The sequence below is a fragment of the Phoxinus phoxinus genome, assembly GCF_949152265.1.
Source record: "Phoxinus phoxinus genome assembly, chromosome: 7".
Taxonomy (NCBI): Eukaryota; Metazoa; Chordata; class Actinopteri; order Cypriniformes; family Leuciscidae; genus Phoxinus; species Phoxinus phoxinus.
In genome coordinates, this window is record NC_136882.1 from 33,342,598 (window position 1) to 33,360,155 (window position 17,558).

General features: G+C 36.4%; 2 protein-coding genes across 13 annotated transcripts in view; both read right to left on the reverse strand.

The window, feature by feature from the left end:
* ttn.2 (titin, tandem duplicate 2) overlaps positions 1–11,360 on the reverse strand; it is a 162,197-nt gene extending 150,837 nt beyond the window's left edge. For all 9 annotated transcript variants that reach the window (XM_079617482.1, XM_079617481.1, XM_079617480.1 and 6 more), the window contains exons 1-10: positions 11,131–11,360; positions 9,508–9,611; positions 8,841–9,044; positions 4,670–4,957; positions 4,492–4,580; positions 4,200–4,420; positions 3,146–3,401; positions 1,625–1,849; positions 1,424–1,537; positions 315–554 (exon numbers count right to left, since the gene is read on the reverse strand). In XM_079617482.1, the coding sequence (XP_079473608.1) occupies positions 315–554; positions 1,424–1,537; positions 1,625–1,849; positions 3,146–3,401; positions 4,200–4,420; positions 4,492–4,580; positions 4,670–4,957; positions 8,841–9,044; positions 9,508–9,598 (1,728 nt within the window). In that variant the 5' untranslated portion in view covers positions 9,599–9,611; positions 11,131–11,360. The remainder of the gene's footprint in view (positions 1–314; positions 555–1,423; positions 1,538–1,624; positions 1,850–3,145; positions 3,402–4,199; positions 4,421–4,491; positions 4,581–4,669; positions 4,958–8,840; positions 9,045–9,507; positions 9,612–11,130) is intronic.
* Positions 11,361–12,168: 808 nt separating this feature from the next.
* The window catches only part of ccdc141 (coiled-coil domain containing 141), a 30,199-nt gene continuing 24,809 nt past the window's right edge, over positions 12,169–17,558 (reverse strand). For 2 of the 4 annotated variants that reach the window (XM_079619758.1, XM_079619756.1), the window contains 3 exons: positions 16,886–17,058; positions 12,967–13,107; positions 12,169–12,422 (listed from right to left, as the gene is read on the reverse strand). In XM_079619758.1, the coding sequence (XP_079475884.1) occupies positions 12,998–13,107; positions 16,886–17,058 (283 nt within the window). In that variant the 3' untranslated portion in view covers positions 12,169–12,422; positions 12,967–12,997. Of the gene's footprint in view, positions 12,423–12,966; positions 13,108–16,086; positions 17,059–17,558 lie in introns of those variants that run through there. The other 2 variants (XM_079619759.1, XM_079619757.1) reach the window with 1 other exon arrangement.

Sequence of the window (17,558 nt, forward strand, 5' to 3'; positions counted from 1 at the left end):
ACCAAGTGACTCTTGAATACAATTTGCTTTGTTATCGAGTGCCACAAATAATGCTAAAAAAGAAAAGAGGTTGACAAAAGAATGAGTTTGAAAAGAGTATGAAACAAACAAAAACAAAAGCTTTCTAATAAAGATTAGGTGGAGGTGATGAGAAGAAATCCTCAGTATATAAGATGAAATCTGTAAGGAAAACAGTTAGCTTTGAGGAATCGTTCTGTAAGTGATAATCCAACCACACAAGACTCCATATGATGAATAACTGATATTAAGTCAAATGTTAGCTTTGCGAGTGGGCAACATGTTAAACTACAAACCTGTGTGTCCCACTCTTCCCCGGCAAACGACACACCTATCTTTCTGTGTAACTCTCTGTCGAAATGAGCCTGATATCTCTCTGCAGTGTCTCTAAAAGGAGGAGGGGTCGGCTCTGGGGTCACACGAGTCTCCACAATCTTATGTGTTGGAGGCCTGACAGGCTTGATGATCTTTTGAGCAGTAGTTGTTGAGGATAACTCTTTTTGTAGTGTGGCAATAGCAGAACCTGCTAATGAAACCTGACCAACCCAAGAAGAGCAACATTACCACAGAATATCAAAAAACAAGTTCACTTTTGTTTAGCCACACAGAGGGGAACAATCAGGGAACCTTTAGAAGGATGGCAGGAAAAAATTTATTAGTTAGCAATTTCAGATAACAAATACTCAATGATATAATTACTTATTATGGTATAATAAGAGGTTGCTGGACAAACTAATGGATGGATGTTATGTTGAAAGTTATTGTGAAGTTTGAATATTAGGTATTGAGGGTGGGTTTTTTAGATTGGTCTGGATAGGCGGCACTTGTTAAAGGCTAGTGATAAAAAGTTAAAATAAAGTCTACCACAAAGGGACACAAATTCTGAGACTACTAGTGAAAATGCATACATTTTATAAATAATAATAAATAAATTATTATTTTATACAAATAGTACTTTAATTTCAAAATGTATAAGTATTTGGTATGTTCTTCTTATGTTAAGTCTGTGTAAAACCTGATGATCATGTTCTCCAGAATGATGCTAATATCTTGTACTTCATTGGAAGCATAAAAACTGATATTTTATGATTTGTGCAGTGACTTAAAACTGTGCAAAAATATTTTTTGATTAAAAAAAAAATTCTAAATATTAATAGTGGTCTCAGATTTTGGAACCCATTGTGCATAAATATACGGTTGATTTCTTGAAACTGTGTTTCAGGCAAGCAGGAAAATAACTTACATTAAAAGAAAATAGATTTCAGATTTATTTCATATGTTTCATACTAATTTGTTAATGTTATATTAGTTTTCTCTCTCATTATCCTCTTTCCTAAATATCTGAAAATCCAGGTACCTTAGAAAAGGGGTATTTCACTGCTTGCCTGTAATCACCAAATCTTACCTCATAGCTATGATCTGGTTTTGGTACAGTAACTTTTGATACTGTGAAATGTGGAACTGGGGATGGTGTAAGGTCAGTCTCCACCTTGGAGCTGACCTCAGTAGCTCTTTGAATCTATTGCAAATCAACAGAAGAATATTTGAATGCAGATAGACTAAAAAAGTCATGTTCATGTTTCAGCTTCTGTTAAATGCTTCTAACCTGGGTGACATGTAAACTCTCAGTAGTAGAAGTTGACATTTCAGTGGGAATAAGCAACAGCTCCTTTTTACTTGTGACCTGTTGCTTAGTTGCTAGCATTTCCTGATGTCTTATATCAGCCTCTTCTTCCATCTGAGCCCCTTCAGCATGCGTGGGCTTTCGTATACGTGCATGACCAACAGCAGCAAGCACAGTGGCAACGGCTTCTGCTTTTTTCCCATCACCCTGGCAAGAGCAATCACTGATCAATATCTACAATACATGTATAGGCAGAATCCATTCTCATCTATTCTCTGTAAAAAATACAGAGCTTGAATACTGTAAATAAAAAATAAATAAAAAAATGGGACGAAAGCTGGAAAATGCACCACCCAGTGAAGTTGTCTGCTAAATGTTAGTGTTGAAAGGTGTGGGAAAGAGATAGTTTGACCTCCGTTGATTTAAGGGAAACATTTACGTGGGCTTACATTTACATTCCATCTAAAGAATAAGTTGACAAATGTATATTCATCTAACGCTACTTTTAGAAAGTTTTACAAAAACTTTCACTTAAAGATTTAGAAAAGACAATGTTTTGTCTTCATAATCAAAATTATTTGTTGACAATTGTTCAAATAAGACAATAAAATCAAATTGTACAAACATGACTGAATATGTAACCTTTGTATAAAAAGTTGCCCTTAAACACAAAAACAGAAGGTGCTCCCTGAAAAACAAAGTTAAGTGAATGTAAAACAGGATAGAAGGCATTAGAATTGTGGCCAACTGAAATATTATTCTCTTAGATTCTACATCTGCAGTTGATGAGATCTCTTTAATCATATCAAATCAAAGGATTTCTCACTGGTTGAAACATCAATATTGATTTTATGAGTTGTCAGAGTTGTGACTGATTCCTCTTGGATTTCCTTACATGATATCTATGAACATGCGGGAAAGAAATCTCTAAATTGTTGTCTAAATGTAAAAAAAAAAAAAAATATATATATATATATATATATATATATATATATATATTTGGAAAGGTAGGAGAAGGTGGAGTAATGATGGAAAAAATGGGCAAGTAAATTCTGTTATTGTTGTCCTATAAAAATCGTTGTGGAGTCAGTGGTAAAAACAAAAAATAGTAGTATGAGGAGGATGGGTGACAACCACAACACTAAAGTACCAGACTACCTGCTCATTTTGAGATGTAATGTGTTCTGCAGCTATGCCGATTTCAACACTGGGCTGATCTACAGAGCCACAGTGCGGCCCACGACTACGAGCCTGGTCCACTGCCGCCACCACAGTGGCAACAGCAATACTTTTCTCATCCACGTTTTTCTGCTCCTTTTTCACATGCAAGTAGATTTGGGTTGCAATATGTTGTTAGAGTTTACATTACAGGCATTTTCATCGACAAATAAACTTTTACTTGATATAGACACTTGCAGAAAGGAAGTGGTGGCACCACTAAATAAGTCATTCATGACATGCAGAAAGATTGAAAGCAACTTTGTCTAATGGGAAATTCTTTACCTCTTTGACAACTCCAACTTGTTGCTGAACAGAAACAGAGCCCTCCCAACGCTGTTCCATTTGGACATGGGTAGAAGTCGTCTGGACTTGTGTTGCACCGGAAATCATGCGGGTGTAGCTGGCTTCTGAAGCATACCCCGCTTGTTTCCATGGGGGTAGGACCTCAGAGGCCTGCGTGACCTGTTTGCGGGTCATCACAGGGGATTTGACTGGTCTGATTGGGGAAACAGACAGTCTCGTAGATGGAGACACAGAACTGAAATTAAATGGAAAAACATGTTATGAGAACATGAACCACAAACCTTAGCATTTGGATTAATGAGAGCTGGGAAACTTGATATTACTTGATATACTGTTTATTTTCATCTAAAAGCATTCAGCAAAAACTGAATTTTTGCCAATTATTTTACAATTAGCCTATTAAACGTGGAGTTTTTATGACCTCATTAACTACATGGAATATTAGTATTAGAAAATGAATTTCTCACACAGCAGGAGATGTTTAAATGTAACTAGAAAATGTAATGTTTAAAAATGAAAAGCCTAAAAGAAATGACCAGCTCCAGGACAAACAGTAAGAACACTTTTCCTTATATCCATTAAAATGTTAAACTAACATCTTTAAAAAATCTGTATTATTTATTGTTATTAGTACAAGTAGTAGTAAACTACAAGACACAATTGGTCATGATGTCAACATAGTAACCCATTAATGGTGTGATTCACTCTGGGTAGAATAAAACAGTTTTTAGAGTCAATAATTTGACTGAAATCTACATCAATCAAACTACAGTAATGTGCGTGCACATCATTTTAATAATTTTCCCAAATTGTTACTTATTTCTTTATGAATAAACATTTTGTAATGTGGAATAAATTACAGAATCCAAAAAGAAATATTTTCTCAAGAGCAAAGACCATCACTTTAAAGTTATTTTTTTAAGTTACTACTTTAATGCTATAATCAAATCAACATAGGTTTAGAATCGAGTCCACTTAAAAATATAATATGAATTGTCTACACATGTAAATCTGGAAACTTTAGATACATTACCTGACAGGAGAGGGTGTCGGGCCCTTAACATGCCTCACAGGAGAGGGAGACTGTTGGCGAGCTGCTGACACTCTAGTCACTTGTGAAGGTGGGGATCTGGAGGTTGGTTTAGGGGGCACACGAGGTGGAGTCTTATGTGCCAGCTGTTGGGTCACAACCCCACCCTCTACTTGCATTTGCATCATGGCTGTGGCAGAGGCCTCGTAATGAGCCTCCATCCTCTGTTAAAAGAAAATAATTAACACAGTGATCTAAGGGGTAAAAATCTGTTGCGGCTAGTTCAGTCACTCACCTTCTCTACTCTAGTCTGACGAGTCTGTGAAATCTGAGAGGCTGAAATGATTGTTTTTGACTTCTTTGCAGGTACGACTTCTTCTTCGCCTGTGAATCATGAATGAAATGCAAGTTGCAACATCTATAAAATAAAAAAATAAAAATTGCTACAAATTTTTACCAGCTGAAACTCTTACCCTGAACAAGCAACTCTGCAGTTGAAGTTGCACGCCCACTGCTGTTAGAAGCACTGACAGAATAAGTTCCAGAATCTTCTGGGAAGGCCTCGGCAATCAACAAACTGTAAAGGTCTCCATCTTGAACAATCTGAAAGTCAGCAGAGCTCTGAATCTCAGCTCCCTCTCTGTAGAACTTCACCACAGGTGCAGGGATTCCTGTAACTCGAACATCCAGTCTCACTTGGCTCCCTTGTCTCACAGTCATACTTTGTAGTCTCTGAATGAAGTTTGGTGGCGCAGTTTCAGCTGCAAATTAAAAGATGGTTAAAAAACAAGTAAAATAGTTTTACTTTTAACACAACAGTAGCCTATGCCAATTCACACTGCACCAATGGCCTAGCAATACAGATAATCATCAGATTACAATACATCACTTGTCAGGCATTCCACAACTTGACAAATGTCAACATGTTCAATCAGCGAAAACAAGTGCCGACCATGCTAACAGAAGCTGACAGGGGTGTTGGCGGCCTGTTGCTGCCAATGGCCTTTATATTTATTAATTATATAAAATTAATATAATAAAATAATTATAATTTATAATAGCTTATAATTGCCATTTATTATTAAGTCCTTCCTGGGGGAAATACCAGTACTTACAAGGCAGCACAAGGGTGTTGTAAAGGTGTGAATTCAAATAGATATCATCAATGTTTAATCCTAACTTTCTTTACAGTTTAAAAGCACCAAACGTAGCACTATTAGCACACCTGAGATTGAAATTACATAAACAAATATTGAATGTATATTAAGAGGGAAATTGTGAAGGAAGAAGATGATACTAAACAGAATATTTGAGTAGCCTAATATAAAAAAAAAATGGTAGCCTCAATTAGGGAATGGTTCAATTACCTTTACACTGTGCGGTTTAAGATAATTCTCTGTCAGCAGACTCAGCACCAGTATCAGTCAGCTGTTGATGTTTTTCTCGCGATATCCAATTTTCTTTTGGCGCCCAAAGCACCCAAACTATACACAAGATGTTTTTTTTTTTTTTTTTTAATAAACATTTTAGTGAGGTTACATTTTGTTGACGTAGCCTACCGTCCAGTACGGAAGAACGGAAAATGTGGCCGTTGCTTTCGCGTCTAGTGTCTTTTGCAGTGTGTTGCGCATGGCACTGCGTTCTAAAAACGCGGAGCTCATGTTCAACTCGCGGTGCGCTGTTCTGTTGGAATCACCGCTAAGTGCCTACGTAACGGCGGGCAAGCGCACGTTCCACATTTGACCTTGTTTTGTCGGAAGATGCGCGAGGTGGAGTAGGCGGCTAGCTTAGGCCTATCAGAAACCCGGTCTATTTAACCCCTTCTCCCACTGTCCCACACACACCATTTTGGCAAATGGGCCATAAATGACATAGCCTACCCAAAATTAAAAGGTTGCTGCTCTTAGGTCATTCTGAATAGAAACATTATATAACCAACAAGCCAACATTGAGTTACAGTCCAATAATTACTCCGACTGTTATGAAGATAGCCTATAATATCAAATATAAAAACGAAAATAATATATGAACAATATATATTTTAAATGTATTTATGATATGATTAAATATGATGTGGCTGTAAAGCCCTCGCCTTTGGCTAAGCCACGCCCTAGAATGTAGATTGACCAATCACAGCGCAGCCAAGAACGAGCTCCCACAGAGGTCCGACACTTTTTCACAGTGCTCCATTGACTTTAACACAGGCGTCTCATATTTTTGGTCTCGGCAGGCTATTACCGGACGTCGTAGTTTTATCAAAAATATGGTTAAACGTTGTGCCTGGGGCATTTGTAACACAGATAGCCTACGCGTTTCCCAGAGAGGTTGGAGGAGGGTGTCCGTTTTTTTCCCTTCCCAAAACCGAAGTAAAATATTGACAAGTGTCGTCTTTGGATACTGTTTGGACGTCCTCAGTCAGCGAAACCCCTCAAGATCAACAACACACTTTTGTGCTCTATTTTTGCTTTTAACCTTACTGTGAAGTTATATTAGTTAGACAGTTTTATGCTGTTTAGGTTATGATTTCGGTTCTCTACCCTAATTGTTGATAAATTACGCTAGCACACGCTGCTAATAAATACAACTTTATACTCGCGTATTTCGTTTGCTTTGTTATAACGATTATAGAAGTGATAGAGTTAGAGACCTACAGCTTTGCATTCAGTGTTGCTCCTGATATTGTTAGTCCCAGCCTCCGTCTCGATTAGGATATGTGGTGGTTCATTTTTTGACTGTGACCGTTATGCTTTTGCCTCTATTTGGATGCCTTGTTGTTGCCTGTGTTTCACCGGTGTGTCTTGAATATAGCCTTCGAACGCATATTGCAGCCACTTTTGCCTACTTCTATCGGACACTTTATTTGCTGCTTTATAAAAGTTTGATAAAATTTCAGCAGGAAGAGCCATCACAGCATAAGCCATAGGCTATGTTGATACCAAACCAGAGCCCAGATGAAGTTGTCGGAGGTAGCAATTAACAGCGGGGCTTAGCCAAAGGTGAATTCAGACGGGATTAGTGTTACATGGAGAGCTTCTCTGTGATTTTAGTCGTCTAATCATCACGGATTATGTCAGTAAAAAATGACTTGTAGCTTTTGTAAAAAGGTCGGCAAAAATTATTTCCTTCCTTTATTTACCTTATTAGTAACCTTTTTTTTTTAAAGACATCATTAGGCTACTGATGTTTTATTCCTAATGCTTGTGTTTTTGACATTGGCTACCTGAGCACACAGACGAGAAAAATGGACACAAATAAAAAGGCAAAGATGGCGGCTATCAGTTTAAAGTAAGAGCTTGTCTAGATTGCACTCACTTATGTGGGTTTATTATAAACAGCCTCTTCTATAAACTCGTGAAGTTTACTTAAATAGGGTTTTTATAATAAATTAAAAGACATACATTCGAGATGCACGCAAGCACAGCACACCGCTGTAGGCCTAATAACCACGGATATGTTAGTCCCGCGCGTCCTATTCGGTAGGCTACATGAAATTACAGACGTCGAGTGATAAAACATAGTAACTCAAACGTCATTTAGAAAACTAGTCCCGTCCGAATAGGATTATTGAAACACAATGAAGCTTAAGCCACAGGTGTGGTCATGCATCATTTCAAATCTGAGAATAAAACCATGATTTTTTTATGAAACATTTTTTAAGACCATGTCATGTGCGTTTTTAGAGAAGGCTGGTAAAATAATAAAATATTGTATTGCCCTGTAAACACCCACTTGCACTCTATTGTCTATATCTGGTGCAACGGACTGCCCTATGTTTCTATTGTTCTCACTCCACAAACCTTTCACACCTCTGATCTAATCTTCATGAATTCTTTCAACATTATTCATTGTTTGTATTCAGCCATTATTAGCCTTTATTCTGGCATTACATGGGTTGCCATCTACACCACTTTGAACTATATTGGATGTTTTATTCATAAAGATTTGGATGTTAAATGTGTCCTCAGAGCACAACATGTGTTCTGTACTATATTTACTTGGCCCATGAGATAAAAACAACACAATTAGGCTTTTTTTTATTTTTTAAGAGTGTGACATTTTAACATGCAGTGAATGTAAACAACAATAATCTGGGTCCGCTGGCGATGCGCTGCAGATTAAGTAGTTAAACATTAGTGGTTTCTAAAATGCTGTTTGAACGTTTTAAAACGCAATTAAAGGTGTATGTACACTTTTGAGACCCCCAAGCAACCGTTAGATTTGCCCCCCAATGTCCCCTACATTTAAATCCCCTGTCAATACAGCACTGCCTTGCAAGCACTGGAAAAGTTGACACACATTCCTTTCCATAAATTCTTCAAGCAATGACAGCCTGCATGTGTAATTTAACAATAGCCTATCACTGGATACCTTTACCACTTTCTATAACAAGTAACAGTCATTAACTTTATGAGTTACATATTTGCTTACTGTAGCTCAAGGGTGCCAGCACGCAGGATAATTCACGACTCTACTACAAATTAACTTGTAATCACTATAATCATTAACAAATGAGGCAAATTAATATTTTAGTAACACTCATTTTAGTAGGCTACCTATAGTAATTTGGAAGGCAAACTTACAATTATATACATGTTTAAATTTTTTTCTGGTGGCAATAGCTCAAACCAAGTTACTGGTTATTACCTGTAACCAGTAGTTCAGCGGTGCTAGTGGCTTGTCCAGCGCCATTGGTGGCTCTCACAGAAAATCTTCCACTGTGTGCGGCTGTCACGGCGGGGATCATCAGAACAGCGCGGCCATCGCTGAACGAGATCTGAGCACCGGGCAGAGCGGCAGCAGTAAGAACCTGACCATCACGAAACCAGCTCACCTCTGGAACTGGATTGCCTGTGGGTAGAGTTTTATGTTATCATAATATAATAAAATATTTGATCTAGACAAATACAAACATTTCTTAATCTGTAGTCAAAATGCATGTCCCCTTGGTGGATAGAAAGATGGAGCTGGGGCCCCTTGTTGCATATTGTATAAAATGTAGGTTTTCATTTTAATCCTGACCTGAACATGCATATGGTACCATATTAATGCATTTACAACTTTATTATGATGCTTAAACATTGCACAGTGAAATAAATGATTTACTTGCTCAGACCAATTTATACATTATTATAATAGTTGTATTTATAAACAAATATAATGAAAAAAATAAGTTAGCTAAATGTTTTACTTTATAAATAAATAAAGCGATCAAACAATAATGGCTGGATTTCATATTGTACACTGAGTGTGTAAAAGAGTCAAGTAATTCTACATTGCAGCAATGGAATGGCAAAGTGGGGAACATTCTTACCACTAACTTGAGCTTCGAACGTTGCAGCACTACCCTCTAGTGCCACAACGCTCTGAAGCGGTTGTGTAAATGTTGGCGCCTGTGTTGACATGGTGGAAGGCACCCTAAAGGAAGACATAAAATAAAATTATAGTTTTGGCATGGAACCCTGCAAAAACTTAAAATAATATAATATCTTAATTAAAAAAGAGAACAGTATTTTTAGCAGCTTCTAAACATACTAATCATTGGTGTGGTCCCTATCAACCTGCTAGAACCTGGCCTGTCACTTGAGATTCAGTGGCTCCATTGGATGTTAAGCCAAACATTTGGGCCTCATATCAACTGACAGCTCTTGAGACATGACAGTAACAACTGGTGCCTGTGGCCTGCAGTGAGCTCTTTTTCCGGCATGACGCATAATTTAGAATAGCCCTCCAGTTATAACAGCCAGACAGGTCTGTATCATCAAATCTAAAACCAATCTAAATAAGTGGCTTATGCATCTTTATTGAACTTCTGACTCAATCTCAATGCTGGAATGAAAATAAATGGTCCTCTGCGATACAATACTGAGATGTGATTCATAAACATACTGCATAATCACACAATCTCTTAAGGTTTAAACACTCTGCATTTAACATGAACCAGTCTCGATTGTCTGAAGAGAAGAGGACTAGTTTATAATTAGAATTTAAAATGGCTGACAGGAACTACTAGACACATGACCTTTACCTAAAATAGAACAACACAGACTGAACAAAATTCAGGTATAGTTCATGTGGAAATAATTATATTGTTGTAAAAGTACTATTACATGTGTGTATAATCAATATGTTACCCGTATAGCTATCATAAATAATTTGATATCATTTAAGTTTACATATTTAAATTCATTAAAATAAATCGAAATGAAAACTTATCATTGCTCCGAAATATTCAACCACAACACAAAGGTTTTTTTTTTTTTTTTGCAGTTTAAGACTAACAACTCATGTTTCATGGAGAATAATTTGACTTACATTCTCATTTATTAAAAACCAAAGAAATTAAGAGTGATAAAAATAAATTATAGCCTCATATGAATGGTTTTACCATAGCAATAATTCAAAGGTAAACAGGATCATTAATATCGAAAGTTCATAATTAAACCTTAAGAACCATAACTTGAAAATAACTGTAGATCTGTAAAACAATAAGGCAGAAGTTTCCAGCAACCACTTTAAGAAAATCCATTTAAACTGCAATAAATGTTCATAAGCAAACCAAACCCAGTGTCACAAAAGGCATCCTCTAAAAATAGTCAGTATCCAGCTTGATTGACAGTCACCATGTGGCACATAGCTGGAGGTGCAACTGATATCTCTGCTGCTGATTCCCTTAAAAAGACATCATGGCCCGGCCAGGGCACCACTCTAATGCTATCACAGGCTATTCTTGGCTTTACTAAAAACCACTGCACCATTTTATAACTTTCAGCAACAAAAAGTCTTACGACAAAATTAAATGAATATTCATTCAATTTGATAACATCATAGGCATAAGTAAACATTGCCTTTGGCAATTCTACTCCGTTAGAATCACACAACAAAGCATCATTAGAAAGCACTGGCACATGGGCACAAGAGCACAAAGCATACTTACTTGTATCCAAGAGTGCCTTGAATTGGAGGGACGAATCCCAAAGGCTTTTGTCTTCTGAAACAATGTCCTTATCCAGATATGATTTCAGAAAACACAGTGTGAGAACGGATGAGCCTCGAAATATCCCAAAAAACAAAACTACACAGGGTCTTAACCGTGTAGTTTTGCTTTTTTCCCTTGCAATCCCTACACCCGAGGCAAGGCTGGGAATGCTCCAACTGCTCAGAAGTGTTAAGATGGTGGTTTTACTTTATATACCCCTTGGCTAATCAGCATCATCACTACATTGCCATGCCCCATTGGCCATCCCCCCACGAGGCATCATGGGAGGTAGCAGCCATTTTATGCAAACTCACACCTGTCACCTACTTTACTTAACATAACGCAGGACTCATTATCACAGAGTGTCTGAAACCCCCGTACATAAAGAAACAGGAAAATGCCCCTCATAAAGAAAGAAATCTTCACTAGCTTTATCTCATAAATGAATCACTATTACAACATGTTGATCCCCAAGAAGTGAAAAACCAAATGGGGGAGAAGGGCTGTCACTGTCACTCAGGCTCTGAGTCTGCAAGATAAACGTCTCCAGCTCAGATCACAGGCAATGTCCACCCATTTGTTTTTCTTTTGTTTATCTGTATAGTGAGGCAGAAGTGACTTTTAAAACTTTGTTAAGAAAAGAAGTTACATTATGAACATTACCATCGGAGATCTAGTTGGTTTAGCAGCAAACTAAAACCGACAGAGGAGACCATGTTAAAGATAGGCAGTGACATGTAAGAGTGGAATGCATGACTAGCATTGACAAGGACTTGCATGAGTTAACTTTTCGAATGCTCCTTTGTCTTTATTCATAACATACATACACACATACTATATGTTGATAATCACATATGGGAGTTATTTAATAGTATGAATCATGATGAACGTGATGAATTTCATCTCTAAGCTTTCAGCAACAATCACTGAAAAACAACATAGACGCAGCTGTTTTTTTCAGTTGTTTATTTTTGTTCAGAATGTGGTTATATGACATTTATTGGTAGTGGTTAATGGTCTGAATATTTTTTGCAAGACAATGTATACACAAAATAATCAGTTGCAAGCAGTAGTGTTATAGATATTATCATTTTTTTGAATAATTCATCACAAAGAAGATTAGGCTCGTGAACTATGATATCCAAAGTTTTCCCATAAACAGAATCTGTGCCTATGAATGCAAAGAGTGATAGGAGGTTTTCCAGATCTGTACATCCCCTAATCAGTTACCTTTATGGTGGTTTTGGACCCTGTTAAAAATATACATACAAATAATAATTAATTATATCACAAAATAAATGTTGTGATGTTATGTCCATCAAGAGGTGCATAATTGTTTGGTCAAGATCTTGTATTGACAATGCAAGAGTCAAGCACTCTGTTAAAGTCTACTCCAGTACATCCTAAAGACTTTCAATTAATTTAAGGTCTATATACAGTATATTGGTGTACACAGGGACATGGTAATGGGAAAAATGAGTTTTGCATTCCTCCCAGACACTTAGTATTGGTTCGCAAATCCCTTGTTTCCTTCAAAAAAGGTTTTGCATTCCCTCAAAACCTTGGGTTCGCTCACAAAGAAAGATAGAACATTTTGCAATGCACAAAGTTTCTCAGGGGGACGCAAACATTTTACGAGTGAATGCAAAGTTTCTTATGGAACGCAAAGCATTTGTAATAGAACGGTATATATATAAACAAAAACAAAACAAAAAATATATAGGCCTATAGTTTATAAAAAAAAAAAAAATATATATATATATATATATATATATATATATACGTTTGACTCACTTGGCTCTCGTCACATTCTGAAACCTTAGTATCATTCATACAGAGCACTTGAGGATAAGTGTGAGCTGAGATCTTCTTCCACCAATAGGCCTACATTTTGCTCATCCAGTCTGGAGAGGAAGTGTGGAGTGGCCCTGTGTCCTGAGGAAATCAAATTGCATTATAATTTACTGCACTGAATATGAAGCAGAAATGATCATATCATGATCTCAAACAAAATAAGGCTTATACAAATGTTATAGTTCAAGGGTCATCATACTCCAACTTGTCTCTCATTAAGCATGTTACCTGCCTTTATTGTTTACTGTTGGAAAAAAGTAGTAAGTAAAAAAGTATATAGCACTGGAGGCAAAGTTAAAAGTATAACTGTGAGACAGCTGTATCTGAATGCAGGGTGAGGAGTGACGCCAAAGACACCTTCTCAGTAGGGCGACATAGCAAGGAAGCAAAGGTGTAACCCGAGAGCTCTGGGTTATGCTGTGTGATAACAGTAACATGCCCCTGACTAATAGTCAACCTTTCATTCAGTAGAGAGCCTTAAAGACACCATAAAATCCAATTTGATAATTTGAGGCTTTTATATCTGTAACATTTGAGGTCATCTGTATAAGCTAATCTATTCGCTATCGCTAAAGGTTCATTCACTCAATTCATCATGACATTATTCATAATTCTTTCTCTTCTCGCAAAACAAACTGAAATACTGACGACTCATCTTGCACTTAATGAAGTATCAATATTTATATTAACAATAAAATGCTCTCTAAAATAATATTTTAGTAAGTTTCTTCCCAACTTCATTTTTAATCGGAAAAGACTCGGGAAGAAAAAATACTCATAAAACAATTTCAAAGGGTCTTGAAGGATCAGGTTTTAAGCAAGCCTTGAGTTACAGAACATATAATCCATCCTGTATCTATAAATGTATTTCCTACCAAAAGGGGAAAAAAAAATATCAACAGGAAATATTAGTATATGTATCAACAAAATCAATAGAAATTCAGAACAAAATAAGAAACTGGAACTCATGTGGATATTATGACACCACTGACAAGCAACTTGCATGCAATAAGCAAAGTTAATTGTGATGTGTCTATTAGCTGGTGGGTTGGTGAATATACTTCCCTCAGTCGCCACCTACATCAGGTCAAATTACAGACTCTCTCACAACCAAGGGTACATACTGTACAACAGTCCTTACTCTTATTTTCAAGCTTAGCGCTGGCAAGTTATTAACCCCATTTGAACACCAATACCACGTCTGTATAAAATAAGGGTCACTATAAATTTCATCTAATATAAGGCTTTAGGGTCCAATTTTATATCAAGGGTCTTTAACTATGCACTAACATGTAAATCAATCATTTAATACAATGTATTGTGTACATGTTTTTACATTGCACTTAACCTCAATATCAGCAAAAGTGTTTTGCAATAAAAAGTGAACACAATAAAACATTTGTTTAATGCAAGTACGTAATAGTTAAAGACACCTAATATAAAGTGTGGCCGGCATTTGATTAATAAATGTTCCAAAAGGTTAAATTAACTTAATGTATGATAATTTATGTATTATGTTATCATTTATCTGGATAAATATGGAAAGTTCAATAAATATAACAAAAAACAACAAATGTTGGCAACACTTTATTTTGATATTTCACTTTGGACATTCTACTAGTATACTTTGCAATTACATGTCAACTACCATCAGAGTCATTAGAGCATTAGTAGACTGTGCTTAATACCTGTTCCCCAACAGACATTCTACTTACTATAAGTAACTTTGCAAGTACGTCAACTTATTCTACTTACAGAACCCAAACCAGTCAACTAATACTCTAATGAGAGTTAGTGGACATGTAGTTGCAAATTATTGAGAGCTTGTTGAGCTTGTTGAACAGCTTGTTTACTTACCTTACTTGCCTATGTATTTATTTATTTGGTTGTTGGTTGGTTGGTGTGTACAATTGAAAAAAATCTATGTTATTTTGGACCCCATTTACTTTCATTATATGGGCAAAACATATACTGTAGGCCTATATATCCTTCAAAATACCTTCTTTTGTGTTATAGTCATACAGATTTGAAAGGACATGAGGGTGGGAAACTGATAAATTAATTTTCCTTATTGAACCATTTCCTTAAAAGGTTAGTTCACCCCAAAATGAAAATAATGTCATTAATGACTCACCCTCATGTCGTTCTAAGCCCGTAAGACCTCCGTTCATCTTCGGAACACAGTTTAAGATATTTTAGATTTAGTCCGAGAGCTTTCTGTCCCTCCATTGAAAATTTATATACGGTATACTGTCCATGTCCAGAAAGGTAATAAAAACATAATCACAGTAGTCCATGTGACATCAGTGCGTTAGTTAGAAGTTTTTGAAGCATCGAAAATACTTTTTGGTCCAAAAATAACACAAAATAAGACTTTATTCAGCATTGTATTCTCTCCCGGGTCTGTTGTGAATCTGCGTTCACGACTCCACAGTGACGCTGCTGACGTAAGACGCTGATGACGTGTTATCTGGTGCGCCCGAGCTTCGTTTACAGTCTGAGGGAGACGCACGCTATATTCAAGCTATTCTACATTGTTTGCGTGGATATCATTTTTTTAATGGTGCGTAAATGTGCATGTCGCGGATGAGACACTTTTACAGCGTGCGTTTCCCTCAGACTATAAATGAAGCTCGGGCGCACCAGATAACACGCCATCAGCGTAACTGTGAAGGATTGACAACAGACCCGGGAGAGAATACAATGCTGAATAAAGTCTTATTTTGTGTTATTTTTGGACCAAAAAGTATTTTCGATGCTTCAAAAACTTCTAACTAACCCACTGATGTCACTTTGATGATGTTTTTATTACCTTTCTGGACATGGACAGTATACTGTATATACAGTTTCAATGGACGGACAGAAAGCTCTCGGACTAAATCTAAAATATCTTAAACTGTGTTCCGAAGATGAACGGAGGTCTTACGGGCTTAGAACGACATGAGGGTGAGTCATTAATGACATTATTTTCATTTTTGGGTGAACTAACCCTTTAAGATATGGAAGTGGATTTGTAAAAAAAAAAAAAAACAAAAAAAAAAAACACAAAAAAACACAAACTCTTTGAAAATAAATAATTTAATTGCAAAATGCTGAACATGTTATTTCAGAACTGTAACTATAAATAACTGGAGAGTAGACCAGGGCTTCATTACCATCACAAAGGGAATTGTATGCAGATCCATTGCAATTTGCATAATATATTAGGAAAAATCCAGAATAATTAATCTCATGTTGAATTTGATTATTGCAAAACATTGGTATAGTGATTTCAGTGTTATAGCCAAAATGAACAAATATGTGGTTAGTTGATGCATACATTTTTAATTAAAAAACAACAAACAAATAAAAAACACTTTTACGTTAACATTTATATGAATGTATAAGGTTATGTGTATATTTAGGTCCTGTGACTGATCACTATTTCAAAACACCTTTTTGCCTTCACTAACACTAACTGCATTGTCCTACAACGTGACCACATAATTGTTTAAACTACAGATATTCAATGTTGTTTTTCCAAACAAAATAATAGAGCTGCATGCATTCAATTATAAAAGTATAATTAGTTTTAGATGGAGTAAAGCACATCACACCACACGATGTGTCAAAAGAGTTTTTATATTAACCCATGTGCTCGAATATTTGTGCAAAGACAGTTAATTTTGTGCACACCAGTGGTTTTGTGACATGTGAAGAAGGTTCAAAAGTAAAGAGTCCACATCCATGAGTTTCCCTTGTGTTAATGGCAGTGTCCGTTATAACAACAGCAGATAGAGAAGCCACAAGAAGAAACAGAGGGTGCCAAAGCAGGTGTGCCAGTCCAGTTTGAGAACGTCAAAATCAGGGCTGCTGTTACCTTTGACCTGTAGCATGGAGCTGGACGAGATTGTGCCAGCTGGGTTTGAGGCAGCAACCACATACTGCCCAGAGTCTCTCACTGCAGAGTTGTGAATGAACAATGCATGCCTGCCTTCTTTATGGGACAGTTCAATGTGCTCATCATTGGCCAGTTTGTGTCCATTCTTGAACCTAAACAAAGAGTGAATTATGTCACACAATCACACCACAGCAAAAAAGGGCACTCATTAATACAGACTCAATGGAAGAGAGGAATTAGAGGTATGTTAAAGTTGAAGGTAAACAGAAAATACATACAAACTAAGGAAATGTTAGCTACAGGAAACCTAGAATAAAAAGTTAGTATGAATGGATATGCATGACAGTGGAAGAGAAATTAAATTGTTCAAATGAAATGGAATCAAAATGAATGGAATATGTCAACTTTCCTCAACAAACCTGCTTCATGCAGGCAGACACAAATATACGTCTACATAATTGTTCACAAATACTGGGCTGTGTGACGAATTTGTAGTTTTTAAAAACTGGATATTGATCTATATGTTTTATAATGAGAATTTGCCACCCATTTAGATACAAATGTATTCAGATAATTAATAATCTCTATATACTACACCACCATTCAAAAGTTTAGAGCGGTAAAATTTTTAAAATGTTTTTGAAAGAAGTTG